Here is a 23,195-nt window from a genome sequence, read left to right as displayed (position 1 = left end):
CCGTTACTAATCCGTTACTATTTTTAACGGATCAGTAACAACTTAATCCGTTACTAATCCGTTACTATTTATAAAATTATAATAAAATATTATAAATTATATAATCTAATCAGACAAACCTGTAAATACACTCACATATTACAACTAACCTGTAAATACACTCACATATTACAACTCATCTCAATAACAACATGTAAAAACCAAATGTCATGAATGAACTCAAATCCAATATCATATATTATGTAAATCAAATCAAACATATATCCAAACATCCAACTGTTCAATTTTAAACTAAAAAAATTAACAAATTCTTTATTATCCTAGTACATATGTGTAATGAAAAAAGAAACTATAAATGTGTAGTGTTCTCGTCCTCGTCCTCATCATTTGTTTCATCTGCTTGATCAGGAGGCTGTGCAGGCTGTGCAGAAGTTCCCTCACCGGGAGCTGAAGGCTGGTTGCCTTGTCTTTCACTCACAAGCTGCATAAGTAAATCCTTCACCTGTGAGAGCTCAGAGGTAATCCGCACATTTTGCTCAATCAATGCTTGTTCATTATCCTCACGCTCCTGTAGCTTGCGTCTGAGATCAGCCATTTCATCTTGAAGATCCTGATTTTGCTGAGCTGATGTGAAGGATATATTAGCAGAAGTCTTGTTTGGGAAGAAAACTGAAGCCTGTGATCCAAGACCGTACAAAGGTCTTTTTTTCTCTCCACCTACTGCCTCAAAGTATAACTGAGCCTCATCAACGCGGGATGCCTGACTACTGTCATTATCTGTCTGTGATGCTTGCTCTTTCAAAGTCAGAAAGCGATCCTTCAAAAAAAATACCATGTGATATAACAGTATAAACTACAAATCAAATAATTTACTATAAATTTATTTAATTTCTCACATGAATGGACTTTAAGCGTGCATCAACAAACTCTGAGGAACCCTTCTTCTTATGCGTAGCCTCAAATAACTCATGAGGTAGAGGATCTCTGCCTAGTCTTTCGCGCTGTAAGTAAAATATAAATAGTAATAACATGCTTCAATATAAATTCACAATAAATTGGATAAATTTAAAGTATTTGAAAAAATTTAAGTGAGAATGAATATTACGTACCATCTGTTGTTGATGCCTATACTGAGATATGGATCCTCCACAATGTCTTGATGGGCCAGCGCCTTGCCCACCTGTTTCACTCTTTCTGTTATTTGAGAATTTTTTGCATTTCTCTTTATACTCAGTTGCTCCCCAAGCGGATTGCCATGCATCCATTACTCCTTCTGTCAGTGATAGTCTCTTCTCCTTCCCATTCCTTACGCTACACATAAGGCTACGATATCGCTCGGCAGCTATCTTCCTCCAAGCTATCTTCATCAGTTGTTCTATTGCCTCCTCCCATAAGAAGTGTTTCTGTAATTACTCACATTTAGCTACAAATAATGCACAGTAAAAATAATCACATGTACAATATAATTTGTATTACCTTAAATTCTTGCCAATAGAATTCTTTAACCTCTTCTGGTACATTCTTCCAACAAAAGCCATCTGCTACTAACTTTTCCTTGAAGATCAAGGTAATCCGCCTAGCAATCGGATCAGAAGGCTGCATGCTGTAAAAGAATAATTGACAAACAAAATAATTTTGAAATAAGCAAAAAAATTAAATGCATAGTTAAAAATACTTATAAATTTTACTCACACTGAATTTACTAAGTGAATATGTAGTCTGAGCCCTGTAGGTGCACAACTACCAGAAGCAGATGCAGATGTAGCCGTAGATGCAATAGGTGGCAAACCTATGGGTGCTGAGGCAGTAGCAGATGTGTGCACTGAAGCAGGAGTGGATGATGCAGCACCCGGTGTGGATCTCTCACCCTGGTCTGGTCTAGGAATCAAAGCAGTGTGTTGTACCAAATCTTGATTGACATTTTCTGATTCAGTTGTGTGGACACTACCCCTGCCATGGTCTCCTCGACCCCGTGATGAAGATCCGCGTCCTCGTCCTCTCATCCTGTACAAATTTACATTATAAAAATCAAGATGTAGTTAACATATTTAATAACTAAAAGTAAAAATAGATATCAATTATGTTATACCTTCTATTCACTATCTACATCTAAGTCATCATCATCATCATCATCTGTTTCTGTTGCTATTATAGTTTCATCTTCATCATTTTCTTCACCATCATCAATTTCAATAACATCCCCAGTTGGATCATTTAATTGTTATGTTGAATCATCAATTTCTCTAATTATGGCAGTGTGTTCCATTTCCTCTTGTTGAAATGGTTCATCAGCAGGTTGTGTATTTTCTTGTGTTGGAAGTTGAATTACAGAACGTGCTTTGACTTTTATAGCAGCCCACCAGTCAATTTTATCTCGCTTTAGGCTAGGATACGGAGTATATATCACTTGCATTGCTTGTACTCCCAGCACAAAAGGCTCATATCTATTAAAAGATCGTTTATGATTCACATCGACAAGTTTATATTTACTATGGATCTTTGTGCCTACATTTGGAGTGGGGTCAAACCAATTGCATTTGAAAAGTACAACTCGCTTGATTGGAAGACCTGGATACTCCAAACGTATAACTTCAAGCAATTGTCCATAGTAATCGCTTTCTTCGCTACTGTAATTTGACCCCTTAATACACACCCCACTGTTCATTGTTGCTCTACTTGTACAGTATGACTTCGATTGAAACTTATATCCATTCACCATATATCCATTGTATGATGTCACACTTCGTAATGGACCCATTGCAAGCGATATGATAAACTTATTGGATATGTTATTGCACGAATCATGAGCAAAATTGTTGAACCATATAGAGAATTCACTCTCCAATTTGATGTCAATCTGAGAATCATTGACCAACGGATCATTTGAGCGCAATTGATCAATGTAAATGCTGGAAAAACCTCAACTCCATTAGAAAAAGTAATTTAAGAACATAATATATAAATTACTTATTTACGATAACTTACTCAATATAGGGTTTCACTTCTGGACAATTTAATAATATGTACACTTGTGCTGCTTTATACTCATCCTCCATAAGATATCTGGTTGTCCCTTTTCCTATTGGTCGACCGGACTGCATGAAGATTGATAGATTGCCTTCATAATTTTCAGTACTTTCTGAAATATCAACATTCCTTGGCACTTTTCGATGTCTAGTTTGGACATACGATTCAAAGTAATGTGCACAAAATGAAGTTGCTTCTTCTACTAGGTACGCATTACATATTGATCCCTCGACTCTAGCTTTATTTCTGACATTATTCTTAAGCCGTCGCAGATATCTATAAAATATATAACCAACATTAGTAAACATTATTAAATAACTTAATTAAAGTGAAGTTAAAAGAACTTACCGTTCAAAAGGATACATCCATCGATATTGCACTGGAACTGCCAGCCATGCTTCATATGCTAGATGGACAGGGAGGTGTTCCATACAATCAAAGAAGCTTGGAGGGAAAACACGCTCAAGCTTGCATATGATTAAAGGAATTTCACCATGCAACCGCAACATATCACTCTCACTTATAGTGGTAGATGTTAACTCCTTAAAAAAATTACTCAACTCTGTTAAGGGTTGCCACACATTTGACGGAAGCAACTCACGAAATGCAATTGGCATAATCCGCTGCATGAAGACATGACAATCATGACTCTTCATACCAAACATCTTCAGCTTCTTCATATCAATACATCGCCCCATATTGGAAACATATCCATCGGGAAACTTGAGATTTTTCAACCAATCACATAATACTTGCTTACTTTGCTTATCTAGAGTATAACAAGCTTTGGGATATCTCCCAGTGACTTGATCCATTTCCAACTCTGGCCGATCACAGATCACATTTAGGTCTGCCCTTGACTTGGCATTATCCTTTGTCTTTCCCTCAACACTCATTACAGTGTTGATTATATTTTCAAAAAAATTTTTCTCAATGTGCATTACATCAAGATTGTGTCGAATCAAATTTGTTTTCCAATACGGTAAATCCCACAAGATGCTTCTTTTTCGCCAACCGCATTGCTTTGATAGACGGAAATTTATTTCAAATGCATCCTCATCTATAACCCTCTTAAACCCCAATTCATCAATCTGTTTCAGTATTTCTTCACCGGAAATAGGTGGTTTAGCTTTCTTAGTAACAGATACATTCTTCCTAAAAGCTATTTTGTTTCTTCTAAAAGAATGGCTAGGAGTTAAAAATTTGCGATGATTATCAAACCATGATTGCTTACCTCCTCTTGTCAATGTGAATGCATCACTATCTTCCATGCAATAAGGACAAGCAGTCCGTCCTGCAGTGCTCCATCCAGATAACATTGCATAAGCAGGAAAATCACTTATAGTCCACATTAAAGCAGCTCGCAAGTTGAAATTTTCTTTATTGAATGCATCATATGTTTCAACTCCATTCTCCCATAAATCTTTCAACTCAGTTACTAGGGGTTGCAAATACACATCCAACTTATCTTTTGGATTTCTAGGCCCTGGGACAAGTATAGTGAGAAACATATACTCACCTTTCATACATAACCATGGGGGTAAATTGTAAGGTGTCAATATGACAGGCCATGATGAATATTGCTGACCAGATTGTCCAAAGGGTTGAAAACCATCGGCACACAGTCCAAGACGGACATTACGTTTCTCAGCACTGAAATGAGGCCAATTATTATCAAAAGCTTTCCATGCATGCGAATCAGCTGGATGATGCATTAAATCATCATTAGTCCCATGATTGGCATGCCAAGTCATATCCTTAGCTGTAGCATTAGATGCGTACAACCTTTGTAGTCTAGGTGTGATTGGCATGTAATACATTTTACTATAAGCAACTTGGGTTTTACTAGAGCTCTGGCTAACTTGCAATCGTTTGTACCTCGGATGATCACACACCTTGCACCTGAGCAATTCATTATCCTCACCCCAATAAATCATACAACCATTTAAGCAAGTATGAATCTTCTGAATTGGTAATCCCAAGCCTTCAAGCAATTTCTTTGTAGAGTAGAAATTATCAGTAAACAAATTATCAGTAGGTAAAATTTCTTTGATGAATTGGCAAATATTGTCAAAACAACGTTCGGACAAATGATGTTCAGATTTGATATTCAATATCCTTGCCACAGCTGACAGTTGTGAATGATTTTCACAACCTGGCCACAATTCCTGATTAACAGCGGCCAACATGTCATACAATCTCTGAGTAGATTGATTTGGAGGCTCATTACTAATTGATGGGGAGAAACTCGGTCCTGTTGCATCTACAACTAGTTGTTCATAAGCATTAGAGAACTCAGTATGTTGATATTCCACATTGCAAGTGTTGTAAGTTGAATCATTACTTCTCCCGTGGACCTCATTGTAGGTTTGCATTTCTCCATGCAAATACCATACATAATAGTCCCTAACAAACCCATATTTCATCAGATGAAACCTAACTGTACTCTCATCTTCAAAACTGCGATTTTGGCACTTAAATCGATTACATGGACACCTAATAAGTTCTCCATTCAAACAGTCTGGAAACTGTTTGGCAGCTGATATGAATTCATTTAATCCTTCAAGGAATAAAGGATTTAGTAGACCATCTTTTAGTCTTGCATACATCCAACCTCTATCAGAATGCATATTGTACCTATTATACCTAGAATGTATAACAATAAATGAAGAGTTGGTCAGAAGGATGTCCTCATCTAAAAAAAAATAAATTGATATGTAGTTGTGTTTAAATAAGAGTAATATGGTTATTATGAGCAACTAAGCCCCAAGGTATGATTAACTCCTAAAGCAATAAATAATAAAACACTTCCAATAAAAAAATATTAATAAATAAAGTAATGATTATGTAAATAAAGCAACTAAGCCCCAAGTCAAAGGTGTAACAGCCCGGAAACCGATACCACTCTGTAACGGCCCCAAACTGCTCGGCACTAGGATCCAGATCGGCTTAAGGCCGCCGGGACCCGTAGTAAGCCTCTATACAACCTGAACTCTAGGTAGAATCCCATACATGATCAAACATTTTCATAAAACTTAAAGCTTTCCATATCCCAGGCTTACCCTGAGTATGGTCTAAAACTGAAAACTGTTCTTATAACTTTACCAAGCTTAACTTTGTACATGCACTTGCTCAAACCTTATCCCCACTCTGGAGTCCATAAAGGCTGCTCCAATGGAGAATCATTAAGCTTGTCCAACATGAAAACATTTCATACAATATGAAAACGTTTATAAAGCTTTACCTTGCCTTTAAACAGGATCATGCATGACCAAGGGATTAACCAACACTAGGCAAAGCACAACTCTACACCACAATGCATATACTTTTCTTAACTTGGCTCTATCTCTTTATAACATTACTCTTTCTATTCTTTCATATCCCTTATATACATAAGGACCATACATCAAGTCCATCTATCATGTCCATATATCATCATGTCCATAACTAAGCTATACAAACAGACAAACATACATAGCATTACATAACATATCATCTCTTTAGCAACTTCCTTACATAACTATCACTATCTCCATAAACATAAACATACAAGCATCTCTTATACATAACAAAACACAACTAAGCTATTACAACCAAACATGGCAACCCATGCTTGAACCTCTTCTTTCCCCATAGCTTACTCTGACTGAACTCTGGCTTACTTAGTCTGGCCCTGCAAAACTGGGGTTAAGGGAAAGGGGTGAGCTACAAGAGCCCAGTGAGTAGAAACAGAGAAAACAGTTCATTAATTACATGCTTTTATGAAATGCATCATAACACAGAGAAATCACATAATCTTGTCCGCCTCGGGGCTTATGCAATATTTATTCCCCACGGACTCTGATTTCTGAGAGTCTGTCTTTTTGCATGCATCTTTCCTCTCAGAGGATGGACATGACATCAAAAATCCCACTGTCGGTGCCCGGCTCCCCCATAGGAGCTCACAAAGGCCTGAAACATACATGACATGGTGTTTGGTCCACAGCGAGCTCACATGGACTTTCCTACATGTACTTGTCCGGCTCTCAAAGGACTAAGACAAGACTCGTGACAGATATGGGCTATTGAAGTCGCCTCGGTCCACCCTTCCTCCATCAACATCAAATAATGCAATGCGTCATATTCGTGAAACTAGTGCAATCATCCTATTACATATAATCATGATGCATGAACATGCTTTAGGCATTTGATTTTCTTAAAATAATAGATTAAGTTAGTTCTACTCACCTCTGGCCGACGCTGACTGACTCAGCAACAGCTAGCACTACTGGCCTCCTCGGTCTCTCGGGTCCGATCCTACACAGGTGGACTCGAATGAGGTGCCAAACATACTCTAAACAACTCATAAACATACCCCCAAAAACCCCTCTAAACATCACTAAAACATGCATAGGAAACACCCAAGAAACGGCTGGACAGGGCACTTTCGGCGGCACCTTCGGCGGCCGAAAGTCTCCTCCAGAGACGAAACTCGGGTAGGTTCGGCGGCAGGTTCGGCGGCCGAAGCCCCTGGACAGAAACGAAAGTCCCTCCTTCGGGGGCACATTCGGCAGCCTAAAGACTGCCTCCCATGCAGGTTCGGCGGCCGAAACTCCTTTCGGCGGCCGAACCTGGTCCCCTCTGGACGACAGGTCCGATTCTGCCAAGCCAAAAACCAAACTCAAAACACCCCAAATCCTTACATACTCTCTCCCAAACATGCATACTCACTTCCACATGCATAAAGGAGCATAAACTAACATAAACTCCTCAACACAAACATCACATAACATACATTGGGTATAAAACCCACATAAACCTTAAACATGCATTTCTACCCAAACTCAACCATCAAACTCTATAAAACTTACTTAAAACTTCACTAGACATAAGGGAAAGCAAGGATCTACACTAACCTCTTGGAGATCGAGGGTTGGTGTGACCCGAACCTTGGAGATGTGGAGAATCCAAGCTCCAAAAGCTCCAAGCTCCCAAAACTCCTTTTACGCTTTAAATCTTCAAACACAAGGGTAGAAATCATGAAAAACTTGAGAGATGGGTAGAGAAAACACGAAAACGACCAAAGGAAGGCATAAACTCACCTGAGCTCGAGAATGGGGAGGAAACTCACCCATTTCCGATTTGAGGGCCCTTTATAGGTGGCCTGGTCGAAGACCTTCGGCAGCCTAACGTGCCCCCTAAACTCATGCATGTTCGGCGGCCGAACTTGACTTTCGGCGGCCGAACCTTAGCTCGTTCAAACAAGACTTTCGGAGGCCAAAGGCGCTCCCGAAGCCTTCCCATGTTCGGCGGCCGAACTTCACCTTCGGCGGCCGAACCTGGCAAACGCCTCCTTGGTCTTTTCTCTTCAAAACTCAATTCTTTTTCATTTAAAACCATGAAATCATGTGAAAAACATTTTAGAAAACACATTTTACCCCTTCTAGAGAGATCCAACACCCTAGATTCCGCCGGAAGGCAGGAATCCCGATGCCGGATTCTAGCCGGGTATTACATTCTACCCCCCTTACAAAAACATTCGTCCCCGAATGTTAAAACAACAAACACAAGCATGCAAGCAAGCAAGCGAATCCTAAAGCTTCTTTCCAAAGAGAGACACCAAACGCTGGAGTAAGAACTCCCAGGTTCCTAAACTCCACAAGCTTCTGCTGCGCTACTCTGATCCTTCTCTTCTTCTTCCTTTCTCATCTTTACTAACTGGCTCCTTCTCACTGTTAACCCAAAACTAATTCTAACTCTCACAGGTAGTACCCGGATTTCAGATCTATCTTGGAAAAATGAACAGCTCCTACTAGCTGTCCCAATAGATCATCCATCCAGCGTGGGAGTACCTGCTCTTGGTAGTGACCTCAGTCAACTGTTTACAGTCGTTACAAGGTCTCACAGATCTATCCTTCTTTTCCCACAACAACACTGGAACAATCCAGGGTGAGGTACTAGGTCGGATAAAACCCTTATCTACCAAGCCTCACCTCTATTCTGACAACTCTCAACTACAGGTGCCATCCTATAGGGAAGGACAGAAATGATTCTGCGTCCAGACACCACTCCTATGCTCAACTCCATTCCCTAACAGATGGTAAACCTGACAACTCGCCTGGGAATACATCTAAGAACTCTCAAGCAAGAGCTAGAACCCTCTGACAACCCCTCCTACGCACCCTACGAACCTGACCGGCTGACATCAAACCTCTAGGCATCCCTACTGTGTTCCCTCAACAAACTACCTCTGACCCATCCTGTCCTCTGAACTTGACTACCTTGTCTCTGCAGACCAAGATAGCACCGCGAGTAGAAAAACCAGTCCAACCCTAAACTGACGTCCAGACAGTCGAGTCTAGGACCTCAATGTCGGGTGGAAGGCATCTACCCTCATCTGTCACAGAACTGAACCGGCAGACTGACTCTGCCACAGATGAATCACACTCGGGTCCACTGACCCAAAGAGAACACTCTAGCCCAGAAGCTATCAACTCAACCTCTCGACGGCTCCTAGAGCAACTAAAGAAAGGGAAACTCCAGGGTTCACAAAAACACACACATCAGAACATTCAAAAGTGAGCGTACCTGACACCACCATGTTTGATGTGCCTGCCTCCTGCTGAGCTTGGGTGAAGATCCGAGCTGAAGCTGACGGACCTTCTCCACGGAAATCTGAGGAATGAGGGGCTGACCCTCTTCCTCTGCCTCGACCACCAACCTGAAACATGGTTGGAGCTACTGGCTGAGCTGTTCTACCTGGAGCTGCTGGCTGGAACGGAGCCAACCTGGGCGCAGTGGGACACTCACGTGCTATGTGCCCCTCCTGTCTGCACCTGAAACATAGATTAGTCCCAATCAGACAGATTCCCTTGTGCGGCCTTCCGCACCTCAAGCACCTTGAACTGCCTGAGCTAGAGCTCGAACCACCAAAACCCAAACTAGCCTTCAAATTCTGCCAAAACTTCTTCTTCGACCTTCTGAGGCCTCTGCCCCACTTCTTACTCTTCGTGGAGGCTGTACTCAAAGTGGAGGGATCAATCCCTCCCGAACCTGAAATCCTAGAATCCTGAGTCTGAGCATCCTCCTGAGAATCTCCCATGCCTTCCTCTGGCACTCTGATTCCCAAACTGACATCCCTTCTCTGAACCTCCAACTCTACTTCCCTCATACTAGCTGACATCCTTCTTGGAGCCATTCCTTCTCTGCTTGCATCAAAAGACCTTCCAGGGTCCCTTGATGTTCCCCATCTGCTGACTCCCCACGACTGCGCTCTTGGCAGAGCAGGGGGAAAGGTGTCCATACCTTCCCTCTCAGATGGAACTCCAGTCGATTCCACAGATCGACGAGCACCTCGCATTCTGGCTCCTCTGAAGAACAACACACAAGCATACAATCAATCATTAGCATCATACGGTTCATATGAAAACACATGAACCTACATATACATAGCATATCATACATAACGTAACATTAATGCACATGCATAACTCATGGCATTTCACATCATCAAGCAAGACAGGACTCCTCATCCTATCCTAGTGGACATGATCTTACTCTCAATCTTTCTTAATGTGCTTGCCCTCCTAACATCTAGCACAACCTCTTTCCGATGTCTGAGCATCTTCGCATCAAAACACCGTACTCTTGAGGCCCTATGCTCTGATACCATCTGTAACAGCCCGGAAACCGATACCACTCTGTAACGGCCCCAAACTGCTCGGCACTAGGATCCAGATCGGCTTAAGGCTGCCGGGACCCGTAGTAAGCCTCTATACAACCTGAACTCTAGGTAGAATCCCATACATGATCAAACATTTTCATAAAACTTAAAGCTTTCCATATCCCAGGCTTACCCTGAGTATGGTCTAAAACTGAAAACTGTTCTTATAACTTTACCAAGCTTAACTTTGTACATGCACTTGCTCAAACCTTATCCCCACTCTGGAGTCCATAAAGGCTGCTCCAATGGAGAATCATTAAGCTTGTCCAACATGAAAACATTTCATACAATATGAAAACGTTTATAAAGCTTTACCTTGCCTTTAAACAGGATCATGCATGACCAAGGGATTAACCAACACTAGGCAAAGCACAACTCTACACCACAATGCATATACTTTTCTTAACTTGGCTCTATCTCTTTATAACATTACTCTTTCTATTCTTTCATATCCCTTATATACATAAGGACCATACATCAAGTCCATCTATCATGTCCATATATCATCATGTCCATAACTAAGCTATACAAACAGACAAACATACATAGCATTACATAACATATCATCTCTTTAGCAACTTCCTTACATAACTATCACTATCTCCATAAACATAAACATACAAGCATCTCTTATACATAACAAAACACAACTAAGCTATTACAACCAAACATGGCAACCCATGCTTGAACCTCTTCTTTCCCCATAGCTTACTCTGACTGAACTCTGGCTTACTTACTCTGGCCCTGCAAAACTGGGGTTAAGGGAAAGGGGTGAGCTACAAGAGCCCAGTGAGTAGAAACAGAGAAAACAGTTCATTAATTACATGCTTTTATGAAATGCATCATAACACAGAGAAATCACATAATCTTGTCCGCCTCGGGGCTTATGCAATATTTATTCCCCACGGACCCTGGTTTCTGAGAGTCTGTCTTTTTGCATGCATCTTTCCTCTCAGAGGATGGACATGACATCAAAAATCCCACTGTCGGTGCCCGGCTCCCCCATAGGAGCTCACAAAGGCCTGAAACATACATGACATGGTGTTTGGTCCACAGCGAGCTCACATGGACTTTCCTACATGTACTTGTCCGGCTCTCAAAGGACTAAGACAAGACTCGTGACAGATATGGGCTATTGAAGTCGCCTCGGTCCACCCTTCCTCCATCAACATCAAATAATGCAATGCGTCATATTCGTGAAACTAGTGCAATCATCCTATTACATATAATCATGATGCATGAACATGCTTTAGGCATTTGATTTTCTTAAAATAATAGATTAAGTTAGTTCTACTCACCTCTGGTCGACGCTGACTGACTCGGCAACAGCTAGCACTACTGGCCTCCTCGGTCTCTCGGGTCCGATCCTACACAGGTGGACTCGAATGAGGTACCAAACATACTCTAAACAACTCATAAACATACCCCCAAAAACCCCTCTAAACATCACTAAAACATGCATAGGAAACACCCAAGAAACGGCTGGACAGGGCACTTTCGGCGGCACCTTCGGCGGCCGAAAGTCTCCTTCAGAGACAAAACTCGGGTAGGTTCGGCGGCAGGTTCGGCGGCCGAAACCCCTGGACAGAAACGAAAGTCCCTCCTTCGGGGGCACGTTCGGCAGCCTAAAGACTGCCTCCCATGCAGGTTCGGCGGCCGAAACTCCTTTCGGCGGCCGAACCTGGTCCCCTCTGGACGACAGGTCCGATTCTGCCAAGCCAAAAACCAAACTCAAAACACCCCAAATCCTTACATACTCTCTCCCAAACATGCATACTCACTTCCACATGCATAAAGGAGCATAAACTAACATAAACTCCTCAACACAAACATCACATAACATACATTGGGTATAAAACCCACATAAACCTTAAACATGCATTTCTACCCAAACTCAACCATCAAACTCTATAAAACGTACTTAAAACTTCACTAGACATAAGGGAAAGCAAGGATCTACACTAACCTCTTGGAGATCGAGGGTTGGTGTGACCCGAACCTTGGAGATGTGGAGAATCCAAGCTCCAAAAGCTCCAAGCTCCCAAAACTCCTTTTACGCTTTAAATCTTCAAACACAAGGGTAGAAATCATGAAAAACTTGAGAGATGGGTAGAGAAAATACGAAAACGACCAAAGGAAGGCATAAACTCACCTGAGCTCGAGAATGGGGAGGAAACTCACCCATTTCCGATTTGAGGGCCCTTTATAGGTGGCCTGGTCGAAGACCTTCGGCAGCCTAACGTGCCCCCTAAACTCATGCATGTTCGGCGGCCGAACTTGACTTTCGGCGGCCGAACCTTAGCTCGTTCAAACAAGACTTTCGGAGGCCAAAGGCGCTCCCGAAGCCTTCCCATGTTCGGCGGCCGAACTTCACCTTCGGCGGCCGAACCTGGCAAACGCCTCCTTGGTCTTTTCTCTTCAAAACTCAATTCTTTTTCATTTAAAACCATGAAATCATGTGAAAAACATTTTAGAAAACACATTTTACCCCTTCTAGAGAGATCCAACACCCTAGATTCCGCCGGAAGGCAGGAATCCCGATGCCGAATTCTAGCCGGGTATTACAAAAGGAAGGTCCACAGGAATCATAAGGAGAGAAAAGAAATCAAAATAAGCCACAGACTACCATGCATGATACTAAAAATAATCTCCAATCTAATCTCCAAAAGTAGTATTAATTTAATTTAATTAATTTTAAGTATTAATTTAATTTTAATTTAATTAATTTTAATTTAATTTGAAGTATTAATTTTAAGTATAAATTTTAAGTATTAATTTTAAGTATTAATTTAATTTTAAGTATTAATTTTAAGTATTAATTTAATTAATTTAATTAATTTTAAGTATAAATTTTAAGTATTAATTTAATTTTAATTTAATCAATTTTAAGTATTTTAATTTAATTTTAAAATTAATTAATTTAATTTTTATTTAATTTTAAAATTAATTAATTTAATTTAATTTTAATTTAATTTTAATTTAATTTTAAATTAATTTAATTTAATTTTAAGTATTACAATTAATTAATTTAATTTAATTTTAATTAATTTAATTTTAAAATTAATTAATTTCATTTAATTTTAAGTATTAAAATTAATTAATTTAATTTAATTTCAATTTAATTAATTTTAAGTATTAATTTTAAGTATTAATTTAAGCCACAGACTATAAGCCACAGTTATTTTATGACTCATAATTTTATTCTCTAAGTTGCTTTGTAGGATAATAATGGTAGTTGAATTTCTAATAGGGAAGGTATAAGAGAGCTTGTGATTCAATATTTCAAAGGAGTTATTTGATGAGTCAAGTGGTGATTGTGTAAATTTTGATGCATCCAGATAAATCAATTGGACCAGATAAGATGAATCCAACTTTTTACTAAAAAAGTTTGGCATATTATGAGTGATACTATTATTAAAAGTTGTCAAGGGTGGTTAAGGGATGGGACTCACCTAAATCTGCTGAATAATACCACAATAATACTTATATCTAAAAAGGAAAAACTAGTCAGCATAAAAGATATACAGTCTATTTTCAAACTTAATTTTGATTTATTAAGACATTATCTATTAATTCCTAAACTTTTACCTTTATAACTTAAAATACTACTTTGTTCTTTACTGCAGATGGAACTGGTTTCAAAAGTAAGAAATCCATTCATTGTGGAGTACAAGGATTCATGGGTAGAAAAGGTAGGCATATGTACTGCTATGAAGCTGTATTGCTTGGATCATCTTTATGTCATTGACTAATGAGTTTTCTCTTTGTAGTTGTCTCATATTATATGGTATTAGCTAATAGTTTAATGCTTATTAAGCATTTGCATGGACCTTGTTTAATCCAATGTGATGTTTATTTGTTTACCTTATCCTCCTTTCCTTCTGTTTATGAATTTGTATGCCTCATTGTTGTTGTACAATAGACGCTTGCTTATTGGCTGTAATCATTTTCAGGGATGCTATGTGTGCATTATCATAGGGTACTGTGAAGGTGGAGACATGTGAGTTTTGATCCTTACTCATCTCTTGTGACTTGTGAAATGTTTGAGCCTCTGCTGATTCATGACTTTTTTTGTGCTGTCTTATTTACCTTTTCTTATTATTTTTTTTTTGGACAGGGCAGAAGCTATAAAAAAGGCTAATGGTGTTCATTTTCCTGAGGAGGTATCACTTTTATGGACACTTTTTGGGCGTCAACTAATTAATGGTTCTATTTTTCAGTTTGGAAACTAGATAGAGTGCTTTGGGCAATTGATGTTGTGCACTTGACTGTAAAATTTTGGGCAGAAACTTTGCAAGTGGCTTGTTCAACTACTAATGGCACTAGATTACTTGCATGCCAACCATATACTTCATCGTGATGTCAAAGTAAGTTGCAGATAGTCTGGATACATATTGAAAATTGGGTCATCTGAATAAATTATGTTTTGCTGATGCTACTATCAAATTGCTTCAGTGTTCAAATATATTTTTGACAAGAGATCAAGACATACGCTTGGGTAACTAATCCTCCTATTGTAAAAGTCTTTGCCGATTGGCTTTTTCTTTTTAGTATATACACAAATGAATTCTTTGGGTTTCTACTATTCACTATCTTAAGCAAAACTGCTCAAATTGATGTTGGTTGCAGGTGATTTTGGTCTTGCTAAGATGTTGACTTCTGATGACTTTGCTTCTTCAGTGAGTAATCTGATACTAACATAGGCTTCATTTCAGATTTTCGTAACCTGCTTGATTTAATTTCATAGCATTTTTCTCTTAATATTAGGTTGTGGGAACTCCCAGTTACATGTGCCCTGAGCTTCTTGCTGATATACCTTATGGTTCCAAGTCAGATATTTGGTCTTTGGGTAGGCTACTTTGTTTTTTGAAATATGAAGATTATCTAAGCTTCAAAGAAGTGATATGTTCTTATTTTTTGTCTTTATCTCATTCTCATTCCTCATTCTTTTCAGGATGCTGCATATTTGAAATGGCTGCTCACAAACCAGCATTTAAAGCTTTTGTGAGTCACTGATTTGTTGTTTAGAAAATATTAATAGTTTTCCTAATTTCCTCCTTGAGTTTTCCTACATGTATTATATACAAAAGCTGCTTATGAACACTGGAAAATAATGAAGGCACAGGACCACACTCAAATGCACAGCAACTACACTCAATTGCACAGCAGATCTAAATCTTAAAGGCCCACACTCAAATGCACAGCAACTACACTCAAATGCACAGCAACTACACTCAAATCCAAAACAAAGTAGAATAACAAAAATAAAACACGAGCAGAATAACAAATCTAAAATAACAAAAGTAAATAACAAATCTAAAATAACAAAAGTAAATCTTAAAGAATGAAAATAGAGTACCTGGAGAATGGAAAATGCAGATCTTGAAGAAGAGCAAGAATAAAGGAGCAGTAGATGCGATGTATCGACGGGAGGGAAGGGACGACAATAGTGCCTTCAGGAGGGAAGCTGGGATGTATCGATGATGATGGAGAAGCTGTGATGTACCGATGACGACGATAAATTTGGGCGATGTACCGACGACGATCAATTTGGGCAACGATGTCAATGAGTCCAAGAGGGAAGCTGAGATTGATGGGGAGAGAATTAGGGATTTTGGGGAGAGAAAGCTAATGTGAATAACGGGAGGAAGAAAGAGGGAATTAGGGATTTTGGGGAGTGAAAGCTCAGGTGAATAACGGGAGGGAGAAAGAGGGAATTAGGGATTTTGTTAATGAAAGCTCGTTTGTGAATAACGGGAGGGAGAAAGAGGGAAATCGTCAAATTCATAATTTTACTTTAGTAACGGATCTAATCCGTGACTAACTGATCATTTAGTAACGGATATTAAAATCCGTTACTAAAATACGTAAACAAATTGCATTTCAGTAACGGATTTGGATATCCGTTACTAAACAATGAAAATTAAAACCATTTAGTAACGGATAAGTATCCGTTATAAAAATTAGTAACAAATTAGTAACGGATTTGGTAATCCGTTACTAATTTGTTTCCTACACTAATATCTGTTACTAATCCGTTATTATTTAGAAACCGATATTATCCGTTACTAATTTCCGTTACTGATCCGCTTTTATCTTGTAGTGTAGGGTTTGGATCTTTCTTGTTCTTCATGCAATTGGCAATTATTTTGATGCCTAAGGCCCAAGGACGTTCCTTGGCAATTTGTTGATTAGTAATTGGTTAGAGGACGTTCCCTAATCAATTTGTTCATAAGGAAAGACATGGTGGTGAGAAGCGTCTTCCACCCCTATAACCAACCTATTGAATCAATCAAGATAACCTTGTTTCAATGATCAACCCAAACAACCAAAGTGGATCCATATCTTCAACTAGACCTTTCTCATATTGATTTCTTATTTTATTTTGATTACTTGCTGTTTTAATTGCTTTCCATAGTTGATAATCAAATCATCTCAAAACCCCCCTTTTTACTTTTCTTGCACTTTACTTTCATTCAGCTTTCAATTGCTTGCTTTCAATTGCGTTTTCAATTAGTTCTCTTGGTCTTGATTGAGAAAAATAGATAGGTAATCAATTGTCTATGGATACAATCCTTCACCACTATCTGCAGTTGTAAATTGTAGGTAACCGAGAAGGTTATTTTTGACCGGCTTCCACAACCGCTCCTGTCAACACTTTCTTCAGATCTTGATACATTTTAGTGGCTCCAGGGTGAACACTGTATCTGGCATTATGAGCCTCTCTCATAATGTCTCCCTTCAGACCCACGTTATCTGGTACACATAATCTATTCCCATAGCGGAGGATCCCCTTACTGTCAAACCTGAACTCTTCATTCTTGCCTGACTGAACAGTCTTGGCAATCTTCACTAACTTTGGGTCCTCGTGCTGTTTTTGAGCCACCTGCTCCTGAAACACAGGTGTTACTCTCATCTGGGCTATCAAAGCACCTGTACCAGACAACTCCAACTGCAAACCTTCATTGATGAGTTCGAAGAACTCCCTCACTACTGGCCTCCTCTCTGCTGAAATATGGGACAAACTGCCAAGTGATTTTCGGCTTAAGGCGTCTGCCACAACATTCGCCTTACCCGGATGGTATTGAATCTTGCAATCATAGTCACTAAGCAGTTCACCCATCTTCTCTGCCTCAAATTCAGCTCTCTCTGACTCAGGATGTACTGCAGGTTTTTATGATCTGTGAAGATCTCACATTTTACCCCATAAAGATAGTGCCTCCACATCTTGAGTGCAAAGATTACAGCTGCCATTTCTAGATCATGTGTAGGGTAATTCAACTCGTGCTTCTTCAGCTGCCTAGAAGAATAAGCAATCACCCTTTCATTCTGCATCAGCACACAACCCAGTCCCACACAGGACGCATCATAGAAAACCGTGAAGTCTTCATTACTAGTCGGCAGAGCTAACACCGGTGCTGACGTCAACCTCTTCTTTAGCTCCTCAAAGCTCTCTTAACACTGGTCGGTCCACACAAACCTCTGGTTCTTCTTAGTCAGTTTGGTCATAGGAGCTGCAATCTTAGAGAAGTCCTGAACGAACCTCCTGTAGTAACCTGCCAAACCCAAGAAGCTCTTGATCTCTGTCATTGTAGTGGGTTTAGGCCAGTTACACTACAAAAAAATAGACTATCAGCGACGGATTTTTCCGTCGCTGATAGTAAAAAATCTGTCGCTAAAACTTTCAGCGACGGATTTCCGACGGACTCAAATCCGTCGCTTAAAGTCATGTCGCTAATTTTTTCAGACGGATCGGGCTGCCGTCGGAAATATTAGCGACGGATTTCCGACAGATTTTAACTCCATCGGAAAAATTTGCGACGGATTTTCCGACGGATAATTCCGTCGGAAAATTTTAGCGACGCATTTTTTCGTCGCTAAATTCGTTGGAATATCTAAATTCATCCTATAACAATCCGTTGGTAATCTGTCAGAAATAATTAGCGACGGAAATTTTCCGTCGGAAATATTAAGACAAAAAAAAAATTCTTGCTTTTATTCAAATAATTTATAATTAAGAATCATATTAAATATAAATCAAATATTTCATAATACTTAACAATATTCATAAAATTTAAAATAAATCCATAATATTTAACAATATTCATAAAATTTAAAAGTAATCTATGAATTTGTTGAACCATCTGAATCTGCAGTTGTGTTATGCGGTGAAGATCTATTTTTGTTCTTCAATGATTTCATCTGATCTTTTATTTATTTTTCTATCTGCACTCGCATTTGCTCTTGTATTTGCTCTTGCATTTGCTCCATGTCTTGTTTCATTTTGATCCGGTTTTGCTCTAATATTTGTTCAACCTCCTCTAAAGAAAACATAGTTTGAGAAGGTCCTCCAAGATGAGCTGATGTGCATGAGAAAGATGTAGTTGGAGTTCCTGATTTTGCAATATTAGAGGATCCAAAACCATAAACTCTTCCTTTGCTACTTCCAGAAATTTCAATCCACTTATTCAAATCAAAAGCAGACTGACTCTCACAATTGTCATTCACATTTTCAGCAATTGCACTCAAATAAGCTCCCTAAGTAAAAAAAGAAAACATAATAAATATTTCATGAATCATACACAACTAATGATAACATAACAATTAGAAAAATAATGTGATAACATTAAATAAGCAAAAAGTAACTTACATCAAATCGTCGTGATTTCCATCAATGTAAACACCTTGACTCCCCTTTTTTGTGTGAGTTGCACGAAATAGTTCAAGTTGCAGGAAATAGTTCAAGTTGAGTTGGTTGTCTACCCAACTTCTTTGCCTACAAAAAAGAAATAATCACACAACACAAGATGCACGAATAATTTCTAACCATATATATAAAAATAGAATTGTATAAATAAAAGTAAGAAATAAAAGAGTTATACCAATCTATTCTCATGAACCTCCAATTTTATTGAACCACCAGAGTGTTTCGTAATAGTCCCTCTTTTTCTACGTTTCTATTTGTTTTACCAGCTTCTGATTTCTTTCTCCACTCTAGTGTACTCCAATATGCAACAAGTTCATTCCATATCTCTGCCTCCATCCAATCTGGTCCTAAATTGTATAGATAAGCAACATCTGTCTTCTTGTGCTTGCGCAACAATTCGCTCCTAACTCTATTAAGAATGTCTCGCAGTCTTTCTTTACCTACCTTTTCCCAAGCAATTCGAACCATACCTTCTTCACTCTCATCCCATACATATCGACTCTACAAATAACAATCAGTGTTAAGTAAATTTAAAAAACTTAAAATGCATATTATAAATTTTAGAATATAAGTTGTATTTACCCGAAAAAGTCCGAAGAGCTCGTCTTTTGTCTTTAAAGGTATTTCTGACCAAGTTTTCCATGGAGCAGTATAGCGCATCTTAATGTCATTAGTGATTGATCTAGTAACCGTGGAATCTAAAAAACTGCAATATTTTTATATATAATGAGTAGTTGTAAGTAATAATACATATTAAATCAATAGCAAAAAGTTGTATATGACTTACACAGTTCCTTTCAATCTAATCAATTGTCGATCAGACGGGTTTGATGGGATAGGATGTCCCAAATTCGGACCTCTAGTTCGAACTGATGATGAAGAGGATGCGTTCGCTTGGCCCCCTAATGCTTGTGGAGTGTGCTCCAGTATTTCCTCCTGCACCTGTACTGCCTCATCTATTTCATTCATAGACAGATACTGGCTATGTCCTCTACCTCTGGATGATACTGCTCTTCGAGGCATCTGAAAAAATAATTGTCCATAAGTAACATATAAAAGTAGAGTTGAAAGGAAGGCATGTAAAGCAAACCCACAAATACTATTTTAATTCATGTCTTTAATTAACTAACTACTTTTAAATATTATTATTTTTTTAAAAAAGTGAAATTAATAGATTAGTTTGTTAATCCATTCATTAATATACTAATCAAATCAAATTAATTTCTGAAATTTATTTTTTTATTCTTTTTTCTCTAATTCCTTAATCACAAGAGTCTTTGCTAAATCCAATATTGCTTTATTAGACAAAAAGGAAAAAAATGCAGTTTAAATATTGACACAATTAGATAAAATAAATTATTATTTGATTTATTGGCCCACAATTATTATTTGATCTCTTTTTTCAATTAAAATTATATATATTTTAAATAAGAAATTAAACCCACATTAACTACAACAGCAGTCAGCATGCTGCTGTGCGATGCTGTTGGGCAGCAAGCTGCTGCTGGACAGCAGCTGCTGCCCAGCAGCAGTAAGCATGCTGCGCAGCAACAGCTGCTGATGTGCTTGCTGTTGCCCTCAATTTAATTTTTTTAAAAAAATAATTAGTAAAACTAAAAATAAATTTTGATTAACACAAATTTATAACTAAATGAATAATATTTTCACTATATCATAACATATTCAAAAACTAAAACTCAAAATTTCAATAATATAACAAAAAGAAACTAAAAATCAAAGTAGACACTTACTTGATAGGCAGTGGCGGAAGTAGCGGCAGTGGCGAGCGGCAACACAGTGGTGGAGAGAGGAGCGTCTAGCAGTGGCGAGCGTCCAACAGCAGCGACAATCACGAGATCAACGGCGGCGGCGGCGGCGATTGCGGCAAGGAGAAAGATGTGGCATCCAGGAGAGGAGATGAGAGGAGAGGAGAGGAAGTGGGCGACTAAAATCAGAAGTGAGAATGAATGATTAGGGTTTTTTTGTATATGATTTGCATTTTCTGACGGATTAGCGACGGAATTTATAACTAAATGAATAATATTTTCACTATATCATAACATATTCAAAAACTAAAACTCAAAATTTCAATAATATAACAAAAAGAAACTAAAAATCAAAGTAGACACTTACTTGATAGGCAGTGGCGGAAGTAGCGGCAGTGGCGAGCGGCAACACAGTGGTGGAGAGAGGAGCGTCTAGCAGTGGCGAGCGTCCAACAGCAGCGACAATCACGGGATCAACGGCGGCGGCGGCGGCGATTGCGGCAAGGAGAAAGATGTGGCATCCAGGAGAGGAGATGAGAGGAGAGGAGAGGAAGTGGGCGGCTAAAATCAGAAGTGAGAATGAATGATTAGGGTTTTTTTGTATATGATTTGCATTTTCTGACGGATTAGCGACGGAATAAATATTTTTATAATCCGTCGCTAATCCGTCGGAAATTTGTCAGAAATGCCAAAATGCAATATTCGTCGCTGATCCGTCGCTAATTCCGTTGCTAAATTTTTTTTCCAAAGGAAGTAATTTCCGTCGCTAAATCCGTCGCTGATAATCTGTTTTTTTGTAGTGTTAGCTACAGCTTCCACTTTCTTGGGGTCTAACTCGATTCCATTTTCTGACACCACATGCCCCAAGAATGAAATGCTCCTCAGCCAGAACTCACACTTGGAGAACTTGGCATACAAGCCGTGTTCCCTTAAGGTCTGCAAAACCAACCTCAGATGATGGGCATGCTCCTCTGCATTCCTGAAATACACTAAGATATCATCTATGAAGACAATAACAAAGTGATCCAGGTACTGGCTAAACACTCTCTTCATGAGATCCATGAATGCTGCAGGGGCATTGGTTAACCCGAACGGCATCACAAGGAACTCATAATGCCCATATCTGGTCCTGAATGCTGTCTTCGGTACATCCTCTTCTCTTATCCTCAGCTGATGGTATCCTGATCTCAGATCTATCTTGGAGAAACAACCTGCTCCGGCTAGCTGGTCAAATGGATCGTCAATCCTTGGCAACGGGTACTTATTCTTGGTAGTGACATTGTTCAATTGCCTGTAGTCGATACAAAGTCTGAGGGATCCATCCTTCTTTTTCACAAACAGCACTGGAGCACCCCAAGGTGAGGTACTCGGTCGGATGAAACCCTTGTCTACCAACTCTTGCAACTGCTCCTTAAGCTCTTTCAATTCTGCTGGTGCCATCCTGTAGGGAGGGATAGAGATCGGTCTGGTTCCAGGCATCAACTCAATTTCGAACTCTATCTCCCTAGCAGGTGGTAAACCTGGCAGCTCGTCTGGGAACACATCTAAAAACTCACTGACCACGGGTACTGAGGCGGGCTCTCTGACATGACTATCCAGCTCTCTCACATAAGCTAGAAAACCCTGACAACCCCTCTTGAGCAGCCTACGAGCTTGTAGGGCTGATATCAAACCTCTAGGTGTACCCCTCCTATCTCCTCTGAAGACAACCTCTGACCCATCCTGACATCTGAACCTGACTACCTTGTCTCTGCAATCCAAAGTAGCACCATGGGTAGATAGCCAATCCATCCCTAGAATGACGTCAAAATCTGTCAAATCTAGAACCACAAGGTCGGCGGAAAGGCATCTTCCCTCCACAAAAACTGGACTACACTGGCAGACTGACTCTGCCACTGACGAGTCACATTTGGGTCCACTGACCCATAGGGGACACTCTAACCCAGAGACCATCAACCCCAACCTCTCGACGGCTCTCGGAGTAATAAAAGAA

The 23,195-nt window shown here is 39.3% G+C and overlaps 3 protein-coding genes and 1 long non-coding RNA gene across 4 annotated transcripts; 1 reads left to right on the top strand and 3 right to left on the bottom strand.

Moving 5' to 3' along the window:
- Positions 1–349: 349 nt before the first annotated feature.
- LOC110625725 lies at positions 350–16,180 on the bottom strand. The gene is made up of 6 exons (XM_043959396.1): positions 16,089–16,180; positions 1,693–2,004; positions 1,477–1,603; positions 1,110–1,403; positions 897–1,001; positions 350–817 (listed from the first exon to the last, which is right to left on the bottom strand). Exons 2-6 carry the CDS (start codon positions 2,001–2,003, stop codon positions 350–352), a joined length of 1,305 nt encoding a protein of 434 aa, XP_043815331.1. The 5' UTR covers position 2,004; positions 16,089–16,180.
- On the bottom strand, positions 2,688–3,401 carry LOC122724332. Its single transcript, XM_043958829.1, has 2 exons — positions 3,376–3,401; positions 2,688–3,303 (listed from the first exon to the last, which is right to left on the bottom strand). The coding sequence occupies exons 1-2, from the start codon at positions 3,390–3,392 to the stop codon at positions 2,982–2,984; spliced, it is 339 nt and encodes a 112-aa protein (XP_043814764.1). The 5' UTR covers positions 3,393–3,401; the 3' UTR covers positions 2,688–2,981.
- Positions 15,251–15,777, top strand: LOC122724333. Its single transcript, XR_006351623.1, has 3 exons — positions 15,251–15,408; positions 15,497–15,578; positions 15,684–15,777. It is a non-coding gene; the product is annotated as an uncharacterized LOC122724333 (long non-coding RNA).
- Positions 16,181–19,420: 3,240 nt separating the features above from the next.
- Positions 19,421–20,452, bottom strand: LOC110613053. Its single transcript, XM_043958770.1, has 4 exons — positions 20,224–20,452; positions 20,019–20,142; positions 19,612–19,937; positions 19,421–19,505 (listed from the first exon to the last, which is right to left on the bottom strand). The coding sequence occupies exons 1-3, from the start codon at positions 20,403–20,405 to the stop codon at positions 19,638–19,640; spliced, it is 606 nt and encodes a 201-aa protein (XP_043814705.1). The 5' UTR covers positions 20,406–20,452; the 3' UTR covers positions 19,421–19,505; positions 19,612–19,637.
- Between the last annotated feature and the right edge of the window lie 2,743 nt (positions 20,453–23,195).

This window comes from Manihot esculenta, chromosome 8 (assembly GCF_001659605.2).
Source record: "Manihot esculenta cultivar AM560-2 chromosome 8, M.esculenta_v8, whole genome shotgun sequence".
Lineage (NCBI taxonomy): Eukaryota > Viridiplantae > Streptophyta > Magnoliopsida > Malpighiales > Euphorbiaceae > Manihot > Manihot esculenta.
The sequence above is the reverse complement of the archived record's forward strand: the minus strand, read 5'-3'. Positions and strand labels throughout refer to the sequence as shown.